The sequence below is a fragment of the Hipposideros armiger genome, unplaced genomic scaffold (assembly GCF_001890085.2).
Source record: "Hipposideros armiger isolate ML-2016 unplaced genomic scaffold, ASM189008v1 scaffold_125, whole genome shotgun sequence".
Taxonomy (NCBI): domain Eukaryota; kingdom Metazoa; phylum Chordata; class Mammalia; order Chiroptera; family Hipposideridae; genus Hipposideros; species Hipposideros armiger.
The window spans coordinates 1,812,254-1,826,967 of NW_017731475.1; the positions used below are offsets into that span (position 1 = coordinate 1,812,254).

At 35.5% G+C, this 14,714-nt stretch overlaps 1 protein-coding gene across 1 annotated transcript in view; it reads left to right on the top strand.

The window, feature by feature from the left end:
- ABI3BP (ABI family member 3 binding protein) overlaps positions 1 to 14,714 on the top strand; it is a 256,944-nt gene that overhangs the window by 123,936 nt on the left and 118,294 nt on the right. The window contains exons 10-14 of the mRNA XM_019648327.1: positions 5,299 to 5,376; positions 7,231 to 7,305; positions 8,054 to 8,128; positions 8,941 to 9,012; positions 9,505 to 9,579. Coding sequence (XP_019503872.1) covers positions 5,299 to 5,376; positions 7,231 to 7,305; positions 8,054 to 8,128; positions 8,941 to 9,012; positions 9,505 to 9,579 — 375 coding nt within the window. The remainder of the gene's footprint in view (positions 1 to 5,298; positions 5,377 to 7,230; positions 7,306 to 8,053; positions 8,129 to 8,940; positions 9,013 to 9,504; positions 9,580 to 14,714) is intronic.

Genomic DNA, 14,714 nt, shown 5'->3' on the forward strand with positions numbered 1-14,714 from the left:
TATTCACAATATCTAAAACATGGAAGCAACCCAAGTGTCCATCAACAGATAAATAGATAAGCAAAATGTGGTGGTGGATACACACAATGAAATATTATTCAGCCTTAAAAAGGAAGGATATTATGACACATGCTACAATATTGATGAACCCAGAGGACATTAGACTAAGTGAAGCAACCCAGTTACAAAAAGACCAATACTGTACAATTCCACTTAGATGACGTACTTAGAGTAGTCAAATTCATGGAGACAGAAAGTAGGATGGTGGTTGCCAGGGACTGGAGGAAGAAGGGAAATAGGGAGTTAGTGTTTAAGGGAACAGAGTTTCAGTTTTATAAGATGATAAGAATTTTGGAGACTGGTGGTGATGGTTGCACAACATTATGGATGTATTTAATACTACTGAACTTTACATTTAAAAATGGTTAAGATCATAAATTTTGTGTTATGTGAATTTTACAATACAAATAATTGGAAAGACTATTTTAAGGGGCAGAGAGGTTGGAGTGTTAAATGTATTAAATAACATTATAGGAAAATTGTTATATTTATATAAAATGTTAAGTATATTTACGTTTATGAAAGAAGAGTGAACATTTATCAAATTATCCAAAATACGTACATTTATATAGTATAATTTTCAAATAGAGTAATTGTTATAAATTGTACTTATTATACTATACTATCAAGGGACCACTAGGTTCTTTCAATGAGAACTTATATAAAGGTGAGGTCTATTAGCATTATTATTTTCTTGAGAGTGGTATTGCTTCCTACTTCGAGAAAGAACCTGATATGATTTCAATGTTTTAAAAACATAAAACATAACAATTTGGAAAAAATAACCAAAGAGCAAGACCCTTTAAAAGGAGCCCAGGGAATAATTGTGGTGGTCACTGAGCTAAGTTAGTTGCTGAATTTTAGTATCAAATTAGTCTAAATTCTCTCTGCAGCAGAGGAGCTCAAACTTGATGGCGCATCAGATGTCTTAGAGTGCTTGTGAATACACAGTCTGCTGGGCATACCCCAGAGTTACTGATTCAGGAGGTCTGGGGTGGAGCCTGAGAATTGGTATTTCTTACTAGCACCCCGGTGATACTGATGCTGCCAGTCTGGGAACCACGTTTTGAGAACCACCTCTCTAAAGCCTCTGGAGAATGACTTGGTCAATTGATAAATATAGAAGTTAGAAATTGAACAAGACTTAAAAATGCAGACTATTTTCCCTGAAGCAGGCACCAGCTAAGAAGCTTAGCACTTATACAATTGGATCTCCATACCATATGGAAGCAAAAACAGAGGCCCAAGCCCCTGTTTGGCAGCATTCATTCAACAAATACTAATTAAGCATTATTCTGTGTCAGAGCTGCAGGCTGCTGGGGATGATAATGGTGAGTGACACAGACACAGGACCTGGCCCTATTAGGACTTCAAATTTAATTTCCTTTCCCTTGTTGAAGACCTGACCTGTTTGCTTATTTGACGCTAGACAATCAGATTGTAACAGTTTTAAAAGGTGAGAACTCTTATGTTCCCCTTATCTGTTAATTTTGAGAATTTCTGGAAGAAAGAGGAGCAAAGGCTAAAGTGGGTAGAAGAGCATTTAATAGGTGGACTATTAGACTTACGATTTTAGAAAACGTTTCCAAATCTTATGCATTGTCATTTTATTAAGGTGTTAAAATATATGCCAGTAAATCTTTGTGATTTTGCGCACTCTTTACATTTTTACTACAAAATATTCTTACCTATTAGTCCTAAAGTGAGTTACCTCCAAGAACGTAGACAAGTGAGTCCAAGAACGTAGACAAGTGAGTCCAGGCTTCATTTCCTTGATTTTACATCAGATTCGGCCACCTCCATTTTGACTATAAAATATTGTGACTCAACTAGGTCATCTGAATGCTGCACTAAAAGCCAGGAAGCTTCCAAATTAGATCCCCTCAGCAAACCTGTGTTTGGAATCAGAGCTCAGGACTCTTGCACTCACCTGTCCTCTGCCTGGAGCCTACATACTATCTTGCCCTGCACCTGGGCAACACTTGTTTGGAAAGAGAAAAAGAGATGCTGGTCTATTCTTATTGATTTGGTCCCAAATCTGCCCATCAAAACGATAAAACCCAGGATTTGTGAAGGAAACTGAAAATGAGCAGAGTGTTTTTCCCAGACCACTGCTGTCAGTTTTGAAATGGAAGGTGTTTTATTCCTTAGTCCTTAGTCTTGAGTGATGTTTCCTAATTTATTTGGTTTTTGCAAAGTTCCGCAGGCTACCTTAATACCAATTCGGCGTATTTTTTTTTTTTTTATTTAGACAATGAAACAGTGAATTTTTGTTTGGTTTGGTTTTGCTTTTGTTTTCCTGATATGATTCACTAAATCTTCAGGATTTAATGTGATTTTAATGAAGAAAAATTCTATGCAATTAGTAAATGTATTTTTAAACTTGTATTTCTGGGAAGACACCTATCTTAAATTTAATACATGATAAATTTCTTATGGATTAAAGAGACTGATAGCCAGTATGTTTGGAAATGTCTAGTAAATCCATCAAATGTAACAACATACTGTGTTTAAAAATTACATTTAAGTTTGTTTTTTATGAAGAGTGTGAGCATAAACAGTTCTTTACGTCCCATTGAGAGAAATAAACTTTCCAGAAGTTATTTATCACTGCAACACAGAAAAGTCCTGTTTTTTTAGGGAGATAAACTCTAAAAATAATATCTTTATTCCAGCAGGGCCCATCATGGAACATCAAGAAATTAATAGCTTTTGTTCTAAGAACACATGGTATGAATAATGAAAGAAATAAACAAGAAAGCTACTATTGCACCCACATCTCCCAGGGACATACAAGGGGTTCGCCAAACCCAAGATTTAGCTTGCCAAAAATTAAAGGAAAAAGTGTGTTGAAAAAAAGTACCGAAGAATCAGAGAGGAAAAGGAATTTCTTGGGTTTTAGTCTGTTCTGATGGCATTTTACTCTGCTATTGCCAAGACTTCAGTTGTACATAGATAGTGTAGGTGAATGCTCATGAGTTGATCGGAGGCAAAAAGAGTCCAATTCAAATATCTTCTTCATCTGCCAAAACCTCTGACTCCTGAAATGCAATATTTAGAAATACAATATGCCTTTCTAAGGAATTAGTGACGTGTAAAGAATGCAAATATCTCTTGGGGAAGGTAGTTTACCATTTTTTCTTCATTAAGAGCTTAATTTTGTTAATCTGATTGCCAGCTAATCATATGTTTAGAATATAAGCAGCTAAAACAAAGCAATTCAAAACATTGCATGGTCTAGGACCTGGAAGTTAAAAATAGATAGAAGGTAGATAGATAGATGATGATAGATAGATAGATGATAGATAGATAGATGATAGATAGATAGATAGATAGATAGATAGATAGATAGATAGATAGTCAGTCCTACTCAGCCAGGGAACCACCAAGAACATAGGATATTACACAGGTAAGAGAGGATTAGCAAAGGTGTGCCAAAGGATAAGAGGACACTGAAAAAGAAGAGAACATTAAAGAAAAACATTAAAATCTTATATTTAAAAAATAAAAACACACACCTTCCTATGTCACATGCTAAAAATAACAGGACCAGAGCTCATAAAAATTTGTAATCTGAATGTTTTTTCCTGTGCTAACAATCACAATGGTTTTAAACAAAAACTCTGACTATGAAAAAAGCAGGAAAAAATGTTGATAAAATTTAGAAATTTTAAAAATAGAATTTTCCATAAAATTCTACAGGATCTGTTTCTTAGTTATTCTAGAAATAGAGTCCCTTCTGCTAAATTAATTTGAACAATGGTGTTAAACATTTCTGTGGTGCAAATGAGTAGCGCAACTTCATGCGCACATGAATCCAGAACACACACTTGGCTATTAGATATGGCAAGTATGGAGTGCTTCTGACACCTATTCTAGCATTTTAAATCACTCCTGAAAATAATTAGCTGTATGTAGGAATCTGTTGTATGCTTCTGTAATACAGGTTAAAAATTGATTGACTTCTATTAACATTGTGCAAGGGATGACTTTATAATTGTCTGTCCATCAGAAGAAAATACATGTTTTGTGCCTATGTTAACTGAAAAGAAGAAAATGGTCTTTACAGCAGTGATGTGAACTACAGAAGGAGGTTGCAAAATTTGCATCCTCAAAGAGATTTGAGAGAACATATTAAACTAATAGTTCTCAACAGAGGGCAGTTTTGTCCCCCAGGGCATTATTTGGCAATGTATGGAGACATTTTTGGTTGCCACAACTATGAAAGTGCTAGTGAAGTCCAGTGGATAAAGGCCAGGGGTGTTATTAAACATCCTATAGCAAAGGAAAGACCCCAACACAAAAAATTATCCAGCCCAAAATGTCAATAGTGCCAAAGTTGAGAAGCCCAAGTTCCTGTACAGCCTTAGAGCTCTAAAAATTCCCACCTGATTATAATCAGTTCAACGTGACATGATCAGGGTATCTCAAAGATGAATGAATTCTCTCATGCCACGAGACTATTTCAAAATAGTACAAGTAGGTCACTGATTGCATGCACTAAATAGCTGAATCAAGTTAATCCATTTAAAATAGAGAATATCTTAATCATCGAGAAACTCTGGTATAAAAATGTACTTTCTTTGAAAAAGAATACCTAAATTTTAGAAGGAAGTCTCCTAAATAGTTGTCTAAAAAAGGATAAAAAAGGATTATATTCTTTACACTGAATTCCTACAGAGACCAAAAGAAAATATCTTTGTTAACATAAGACTCAAATAAATTACTGTTGGTATTCTTTTGCCACAAATATTTTCAAAAAATTTAGTTTCCCATGTGTGTTATTTGTGCTTTTCTAAAATTTTAGTATCATACCCTATTACATGTTTTACCATGCATAATAATGGAAATTTTTTATTCATTGAATTTTTTAAATTAGTAATACTTGAATATAAAACTCCAGGGAGTATTTGAAATACAATCTATGCCTTCCAGAAACTCTATGAATCAGAATAACATGAGCATTATCCAAGTATTGGGTTTTGATTTTTTTTTTCATTCCATTGCCAACTTAAATCTTAAGAATTACCTAGGGTTAATGAGAAGGAATTCTGAAGACTGTCATCTAATCCCTGGTAGAAATGCACAGTAAATTTGTTAACTGCCTGGTGGGAAGGGATAAGAGCCAAATAGAATTCTGGAAATAGTTTCTTACTTGATTTTGTTTTGAATGAATTATATTGGACACTGTGTTATAAGGAAGTGAGGTAAATTGTTTGTTCTCTGACTTTTTTTTAGCTAAGAATGAAACCTTAGCATTACCTGCTGAATCTAAAACACCAAAGGTAGAAAAAATCCCAGCTCAGCCCATAACAGGTAATGTGATCCCCTTGTTGTTAACTTTGAGAGAATAAGTGATATGTTTTCAAATAGTAAATGATTGACAAGCCTATACTTTTTTTTTCAGTGAAGAGCCAGTAGCTCATAAGCACAAAATGATAGGAGATTCTAATGTTTGGAAAAACAGGTGCAAAAAACAACAGATGACTCATATAACTGATATGTAATATGGAAACTGTATTTTTCACTTGAAGTGAAAGTTATTGCTTCAACATTCTGAAATATGTTTATGTTAAAATGTAATACCTGGTTTTGGTACTTTCCTTTTACATGAAGACATAAGACCATTTTTCATTTCTTCACTTTCATAAGTGGTCAGTTTAGCAAAATGTCATTATCTTTCACAAATCCATAGCTTGAGATCTATGAAAGTATGCTGGAATTATTCAGCAACAATATTTCTGGAAGATTAACAATCCTAATGTAGGGAATATATAATAGTTCAGCTAGAATAAATGCTGTATGCGTTTTCCCCGCAGTTTGTCAGCCGTTACTATAAAAAAATATTCAGCATTTCTTCTATGAATGAGCTGCCCAAGTCCAGCCCACTGGGTATATATTATTCTCTGAGCTACAGAGTTTTTGCCAGAGCAATACCACCTCATCTAGGACTCAGTGAAACAAACATCTGGCAAGAATTCCCTTAAATCCACATTTAGCAAAGTAACTCCAATTGAAAGTGAATTTTTTAACGCACAAGATTGCTATAAATTGAAATATTAGTGATATTTACCTTGTACTAAACTCTTGGACTGATAACTGGTCCAGAGAAGATAAAAATTGATGAGGAAATAAAATAACTTTAAGAAACCTATTCAGGTAGGGATGTTTCTGACAGAGCAAGAAGACCTTCCATCCCTCACCTTCGCAGAAGTTGGGGCAGAGGTAGAACCTATTCAAGATACTGAAATAATTTATTTAAATGAAATTCCTAGGTAATTTTATGATTTCAATATAATTGTTCAATACCGAGAAAAACATAGGCATGACCCAGTGGATGACTCCACGTTCTTTTCTGCCCCAAAGATTCTACCCAATTATACTTTTTTTTTTCTCTTGGCACAGTATTTCATGGGAGAGTCTACAGATTTCTTAGTTTTCTGCCAAATCTTCCTCAGAATTTTCCACTTCAGAAACACTTAGTCAAACACCATTGCTTATTATTCAGTGTTATTGCATTATCACATGTCCTTACCCTGCAAAAGTCTGGAATTTTCTAGCTCACAATTCATCCCAGATCTCAGTGATCCTGGTTCTTATTTCTTGAAAACTACACATTTAGCCAACGTCATCCTTGCCTTTGATCTAACACTTGGAACAAACTTGTGGCTAAGCATTTGAATCCTTATCATAATTTGAACCCAGTTCCAGCCTTTGCATGTTGACTGTAGTTTGAAAGAGGGAAATCTTATAATGTAATAGTTCTAAATAAACCTTTTTGCCCTGCGTCATTCTTTTATGTGCCCATTTATTCATTTAATAAACATTTATCATGGGCTTGCTTACTATATCCTGGACATTGTGCTAAGCTCTGAAGATAAAGAGAAAGAAAAGGCAGACAAATAAAACATTATGATTAATCTGATAAGTGCTTTCATGGAAGTCAGTTCAGTATGTTTTTTGGAACACATGGAAAGTGGACCAAACCCAGAAAAGAATTTCAGCTCAGGCACCTGGGACAAGCCAGGGAGTCCTTAGAATAAGTAACTTGAACAGTAATAAGCTATGTAAGTGTCAGTTATTATTTCTAAAGGGCAAGAAGTGTCATACAGTCTTTGGATGCCTCATCATTTTATCTTAATTTGTAAAGTTGTCTTTTTTACCTTCTAGTGACTCCTGAATCGGTTCCAAGAACCACTAAACCCACTGTGTCTAGTGCGTTAGACATTTCAGAAACAACACTGGGTAATTCTAAGAACTTTTTCTCCAAAACAAACAAACAAACCAAAAGAAATCCTCCCAGCACTCATAGAAAAGTAACCCAATACTTTAACTTTCCCGCCATCTCTCCCCTCCTTACGGGCAGTAGTTAATCTTCCTATTTCTTGGACCAATTCCATTAAAGAGTTAACAACATGCCTTGGTCCTGTTGACTGATATTCTAAGCAGCTCTGGATGCTAGATGCTAACTACACATTGTTTTCACCAATGTCTTGGGATGTACAGAAAAACAGAATGCCAGCCTTTTAACCCACAAAGCTTGGAGGAGTGGGGGAAACCTGGAAGTCTTGACAATGTCTGTGCTTTTTGTTTTGATTGGCTTTTCCAAGTCTCGTGTGTACTAAACTTAAGGAGAATCCCCAAAAGTGTCATGCTTTCTAATAAGAATTTCATGTCAAGCATGTTATAGCTACTTCTTGGCCCAAGAGAATCTAACTTGCTTTGTTCTCTTCTCCTGAAGAAAAGGAGAAGCATGTACATGTATTTTGTTTTGTACTTGTGATGTTGATCTTCCATGCCACACCTTTTGGAAGTGTACCTTCAAATTTTAACCTCTGTGTAAAGCTTTTCCAGGGAAAGCCAGCTATTTCCATGAAAGGCATCAGCTGCCTGGTGCACACTCTGTTATGAGCATGTGTCACATGATCATGGTTAAGCCACAATGTCAAATCCCAACTCATGCAATTGCTAACTGAATTCTTCTTTATTGTAGTTCTCAGCGAAAGAACCCCGGAACCATGGCAAACTATCCTAATACCTAGGTTTGAATTGCCACTGAGCACTCTAGGTAAAAAATATTAAACACTGCAGTTTATTACTTGAGAAATCTTATGCATGCTTGAAAGAAGCCTTTGGCTACTTTATTCAAATTTATCTCCTCACAGGAAAGAAGGGATACATGCTTATAAAACAACAAGCTCTCCAACATTAAGTTTTTAAATGTTATAAAAATCTTTATTTTAATTAGGATACTAAAGAGTCTTGTCTCTATGACAACTCCTTCAGTTGTTTTGTTGTTGTTGTTGTTGTTTTGGTGGTCATATTTTGATGTTATATTTGATTCTTTTAATTCCAAATCATTGTGTCACTGAATAAATTCTATTTTTTCTGAATATCTTTTGATTCAATTGTTACTCTTCACATAGAAGATATATTTATATTTATACAGACTGCTTCTTAAAATTCTTAGAATTTCTTCAAGAGTACAATATTTAAAAAGTTGTTGGAGGAGGGTGTGTTAAATATAAAGCCATGTAGTTGCCAAAATTCTATTTTAAAAATCTATTAGAAGGCCATTTTCTAGTTCAGATGTGTTTGGTGCTTGATTTGAGTTTAAATGAAATATATCTAAGAGCACTATACACAGGTGAAGAAATTAGGGAGCTAGTTTAATAGAGGGGAAAAGAAGAGCCCAATTCCTCAAATATAGTGCCTTGAATATAAAAAATAGAAAAAGAAGCTTTATTACTAACAGTTCCTTCCTTAACATGAATAATTTGCATTTTTGTTTGTTTTGTGTTTTAGCAAGCTTGAGATTTAAAAATTATTTTCTCTGTTACTTGCACTTCAAGTCATAACATTTCTTATGTTTCATTACAGCTCCGAAAAGACTTCCAGAATTTCCGCAGGCAAAAACACCCTTCCTTTTTGAGAAACCTGGGGGCACCTTGGGTAATAACAGCACCTGAAATCTGGTGTTCAGATGTGGGTGGTGATTGCTTAATTCTGCAGGACACATTTACTGGGTCCTGTCTTTACAAACCTGAATGAACCAATGAATTCTGTTAACTCAGCCAAACAAGTGGTTGATTTGGTTTAAAAAAAAAAAAAAAAGCAACCTATTATATTTGTCTGATTGGATATTTTACAAATTTAATAACAATCATCAGTCCGTTATTTACATATAACCCATTAAGTTAGTTTTCTGTCCTCAAAAACATTGAGAGTTTGGTGCCAAACTCTGGTCTCTCTCTAGTCATTAATCAAATGCTCTCGGGATAGGCACATATTGATTTTTTCTGGATATGTGATGGCTTTTGATCTGATTAGTATGTGCTTTTTATTGCAGGCCTCTGATAGTCACTTAATCATAGCAGCAACCTATTTCTGTCTCTTCGTCCTCCCCAAAAAATCTTCAACAAGTTTCATTTCTTTTTGCTCTAGCTTCAAGTGAAAAGCCATGGATTGTACCTACAATGAAAACATCTGAAGGTTCCAAAGTTCTACCTCCTCATACTGGTAATTGCATTCATTTTAAAAAGTAGATTGGTACAAAAGTATTTGTTTTTGTAGGTTTTATTTTTATAGGTTTTATATTTTACAGGTTTTATTTTTATAGGTTCCTTAGTTGATTACCAATGTAGTCTGTAGTAAATGATAAAGCTATAATGCATTCTTTTTTGTTTGTTTGTTTAAAGATTTTATTGGGGAATTGTATTGGGGAATTGGGGAAGGGGAACAGCCAAGTTGTCCTTCAATCTTTGTTGTGGAGGGCGCAGCTAGCTCAGCTTCAAGTCTAGTAGCCATCTGGCTGCCCATCGGCAGCTCATGGCCACTCAGCTCAAAATACCGTGTTCAATCTTAGTTGCGAGTGGGCGTAGCCCACGTTCCTGTGCGGGAGTCGAACCAGCAACCTTGTTGTTAGGAGCAGGTGCTCTCACCAGCTCAGTGGCAGTTCAGCTAGGGGAGCAGCTCACTGGCCCATGAGGGAATCAAACCGGCGATCCTGTTGCTCGGAGCTTGCGCTCTTAACTCAGCCACTCGGCCGGCCCTATAATGCATTCTTGATACTTACATTAATCTCTTTTTTTTTTCTCAATACAAAAGCAAAATGGTTTTGCATTTGACTTAAAGGTCTGTGTTTTAATGTTTGGACATATGATTAGAAATTTGGCTAGAAGATGAACTACGAATTGGCTCATTGATTCTGTTGAGATCTCTTTAGTGACATGAGAGTAGTAGCAAAAATAAGCATCATCATGGGTCTGATTTAGCAGTATGAATTGAACGTCTCCCTTGCACCTATATATTCACTTCTTTTTCAGAAAGGCATATTTGAGAGCTTACTATGTGCAAGATATTACTAAGGCCTAAAATCTCTAAGCATATTGTGATATAGAGGGAAGACATAATAATGGACTTCGGTTACAATTCTGGCTTTCCCAATAACCACGTATTTTAGTTATTTTTCTCTACTTTTCTTTGCAATCTTAGTTTGCTCTTTTGTAAATTATGGCAATTGACTTTTTTTCTCCTGAGAATTCTTGTGTTCCACCACTAAAACTGATTGAGGGAGATTGTTTCCCTCTCTTAAAAATAGATTTTTCTAAATTAAAAAGGTTTCTCCTATACATCTTTTCTTTGATGTCTAGCAGTCAACTAAAGAGAATATTAAGCATATGAGAATTAAAAGAAAACCTCAGAAATAATTTAGTGTGATTACTTCCATGATTTTTGTTTTAGTTGTTTGTATTTTTATTTTTTGTGTACCTTCTAGTTGTGATTTTTTTTTAGCACATATAATATAGTAGTTAGAAGGTCATACAATGAAGTTAAATGTACCGACATTTTGTTAAATTTTTCCGTAAGGAATCCAGCAGAGGACTTGTTTGAGAAAGAATAAGAATGAGTCTTCAGATGCATAGATCTTAGTCAAATCATTTTTTCTCTGGTACATGTAATGGGCTTAGATCTCAGCAAAAGATACAAGGATGGCATCAAATGAAGTAAGCATGTGTATTATTATACTCTCACCTAGTTTTCTCAAGTGGGAAAACACTTGAAAGTTGTCTATGATTGTCAGCTAATCCGGAGATGCCTCAAATTGGGTCTTTCTAAGCTTTGGTTCCCCTAGCCACTGACCCGGAAACTCTAGTGCAATTACTTAGTCCAATTACTTAATGTGTGTGCAATAATACACTTAGCAATCCAGGTCACCTGAGTCCAAAATATGGGTAGAGTTTCATATTGAGACTCTAGTTCCATTAGCTATTACACAGGCACACCTGCATAGTGACTATGAAAAAAACAGCTGGCCTGCGGGCATGTGAGATGGTTTACCTGCCACATTATGGCAGTCCCACATCATTCGTGAACATCACATGTCCCAAACCAAACACCTGTGGAGCCCACTGGACTAGATGAAGTCTTAGGCCCCTTTCATCTCTTAGCTTTTGGGTTATAACAGGAGACATAGGGTCCTCCCAAGGTTTCCCTTGAACAGGTCTAGTTTTTTGGTGTCTATGATTATTCAATAGCAAACTGACCAAAACCTCAAGGAAACCATATGGAAATGTAATGTCAAGGCATGAATTACATATAAAGCATGAATTGAGCCAAACATTGGGGAGTGGAGAGAATATATTGGGAAGTGACGATTGTTGAGTTACAAAGACACAAAGGTAGATAAGATAAGAAATACCAATAAAGGCAGGGTTCCTTTTGCCTTTAATTTCATAAGATGAATATTCTGGTTTTGCCCTGTTGGAGTATGAATCGTGGCTAATGCAGCAGGAAGCAGATTTATTATTCAGCTGCCTCACTACTGCCAGGGTAACCTTAGGCTGCCAGACAGCCTCCAACTGTCAACTGCCAACCTTCTCTGGATGAAGTGTTGGGGCTTGTCACGGGCTGTAACAACAGTTCAGTAGGTAATGATGCCAGGCATGAGCATTAGCCCTAGAAACATCTTAGTCTTCCCTTACAACATTTAATTTTTATATCTCTGCTACTGAATATGATCCTTGGACCAGAACCATTGGCATCACTGGGGAATTGCTTAAAAAGGTACAAGTTGGGGCCCTGCTCCATATCTACTGAGTCAGGATCTGCTTTTTAACAAGATCTCCAAGTTATTTGTATGAACATTAAAGTTTGAGAAGCACTGACTTATCACTGTAGTCTATAATATTTCACATGGTACAGATATTAATCATCAAATGTGGTTAATTATAGGACAAGAGGCCTCAAATCAATATAAGATTCGTTTCTCAAAGTGGGGGATTAAGTGTATTGTTTCTGCTAATATACACAATGCTTACACCTAACTCTTATATAAGAGTTCTGTGGCATCTTTGCAACATGTTAAATTTCAAATTAAAATTTATCATGTGCATTATTTGTGATTTTAAAAGACTTGATAGAGCCATGCAATCCTTTCATTTATTTCAGCCTTTCTTGCTTTTTGTGAATGATTTTGTATGAATTCATACATGTACTCAGTTTCTATTTCCTATTTAGTTTCAAAGTATATGATTATTTTCCAATTACTCACACAGTTTTCTAATGCAATTATTTTGAGAATTAAGAAGAAAGGAAGGAAGAGCTAGTACTTGAATGCTGGTGCATAAAACCATTGGTCCCATTTTTAGTTATTATATCCTTTGAAGAAATGAAATGATATATAAAAAAATAATGACATTATTATGGCAAAATTAACATATTTTGTTTTCTCTGTTGAGATACAATGCATCTATACTTACTGTGCCCTTCAGTCAAAAAACAAAAACAAAAAAACAAGAATATACCTGTATTTGAACAAAGTTAGCTTTATTTACTTATTGTCACAATGGAGAATGCATACCATAACTGTGGGATTTCATAGTAACGGCATCGGAGAGGATATATTGCGTGATTTGGTTTTGTGTTAGGTGACTCTAGGGAGGGTCCAAGAAAGTGAAACTTTGCTCTGGATTAGATGCTGTATGAAAGCGTGAGTAATTCTGTGATTAAATATCTTATTAATTCTTAACTAGAAGGCATGAAGAACATTGTAAAGCTAAAGTTATGGTTGGTAAAGAAGCAGCAGTTAGTCATAGTAGCCAGAATGTGGGGACAGTCATTTTTGTGTTCATGCATTTGCCTGTGTTCCACACGATTACAGAGTGTTCTTGTTTTTGTCTCGATCCATCTTGGTCACCAAGTGGTCTTGTCTGATATTGGTGTTCTTTCAAATTGTTGAGGTTTAGCAGGAAAACACCAAGCCTAGCTGTGGGTGCCAGATGAGCACTGGATACCAGGAGCTGCTTTTGAAAAACAATTATCATTAAATGTGATTTATGAATATCTTTTATAAAATTCACATTGCTTCAGTATTTACTGGATTTGTTTCCTACATTTACTTCCTATTCTGTATCAAATCATCAGAATGCATGCTCTTTAAAGGACATCTGGATTACTTTTGGGTATAAAAAGCTTTGTGAAAATTCTAACTTGCATGCTGAGTATTGAAATCCCTGGGTCATTTCAATAGTTTATGACAAGAGTGGGACAGGGTATTTGGAATTTGAAATATTCCAGGAAATCTGAGAAGTGTAGTCATCAAACATATTCTTCCCCACTTTTGGCCCTTTTGCCCTAATCTTTCATTAATGCTGCATTTTGTGATCTCATTATTTGCAATTGTATTTTATATGAAATCTTCTCTAAAGTACATTTAAGTAGGATTGATTGATTTTGATTCCCTTGGCAAATCCAAATCTCCTTAAACTATAGAAAATAAATCATAAAAATCTGCTCTATAATTACATGCCAGAGTGCAAACTTATAAAGTCTGCATTAAAAAAAAGTTGTCCACATTTTAGAAATACTTTCGTGCTTGTGACAATCATTCAGAAAAGTCAGTCTTTCTGATGATGCGGTAGAATTGGTCTTATATTCTTCTGGGAGGTGGCAAGGTGACTATGATTTCTGTGTTATCATAGAGTAAGTTTTAGAAAAACTCTCAGTACCTTCACCCCTTACCCCATGAATTGTGCATTTGCACATATGTTCACATACTTGTTGGGTTATTTATTCACTGGAATAATGCAACTTTGTATTTGCATAGCAGTTTTCTATTGAGATTCAAAGGGTTGTATTTATACGATCATATTGATTCTCCAGAAGTCCCTGGAAGCAAAGAGAGTTATTTTCTTTATCTTAAGGAGGTATGTGAGAGACTTGCCTCCAAATGGGTAGAGGAGCAAAAACTAGATCCTTATTCATTTCTTTCCGAATCTCTCCAACAAACTACTTCATTTAAAACTGAAACAGTGCCATATAACTTGCTTTGAAATTTTCCCAGCAAAGTACAACAGGGTAAATTAAATGTTCTTATTAGAGCAAGGTGCCTTCTAGATTTTTAAGAAACATCAAGTGGACTGTGAGAAAGGCTGACCAGTCCCTGAAGTTATTTGTTTATTTTTTAAAGGGACTAGTATCCTTTTTTTTTTTTTTAATTGGGAAATTGGGGGATGGGAACAGCGCTGGGGAATTCGGGGAAGGGGAACAGACAAGTTGCTGTCCTTTTGTTCTTCAGTCTAGTTGTGGAGGACGTTGCTTCACTGGCCCAAGTTAGCACCATCATGCGCTCTTCCCGGGCGAGGCAGATCAGT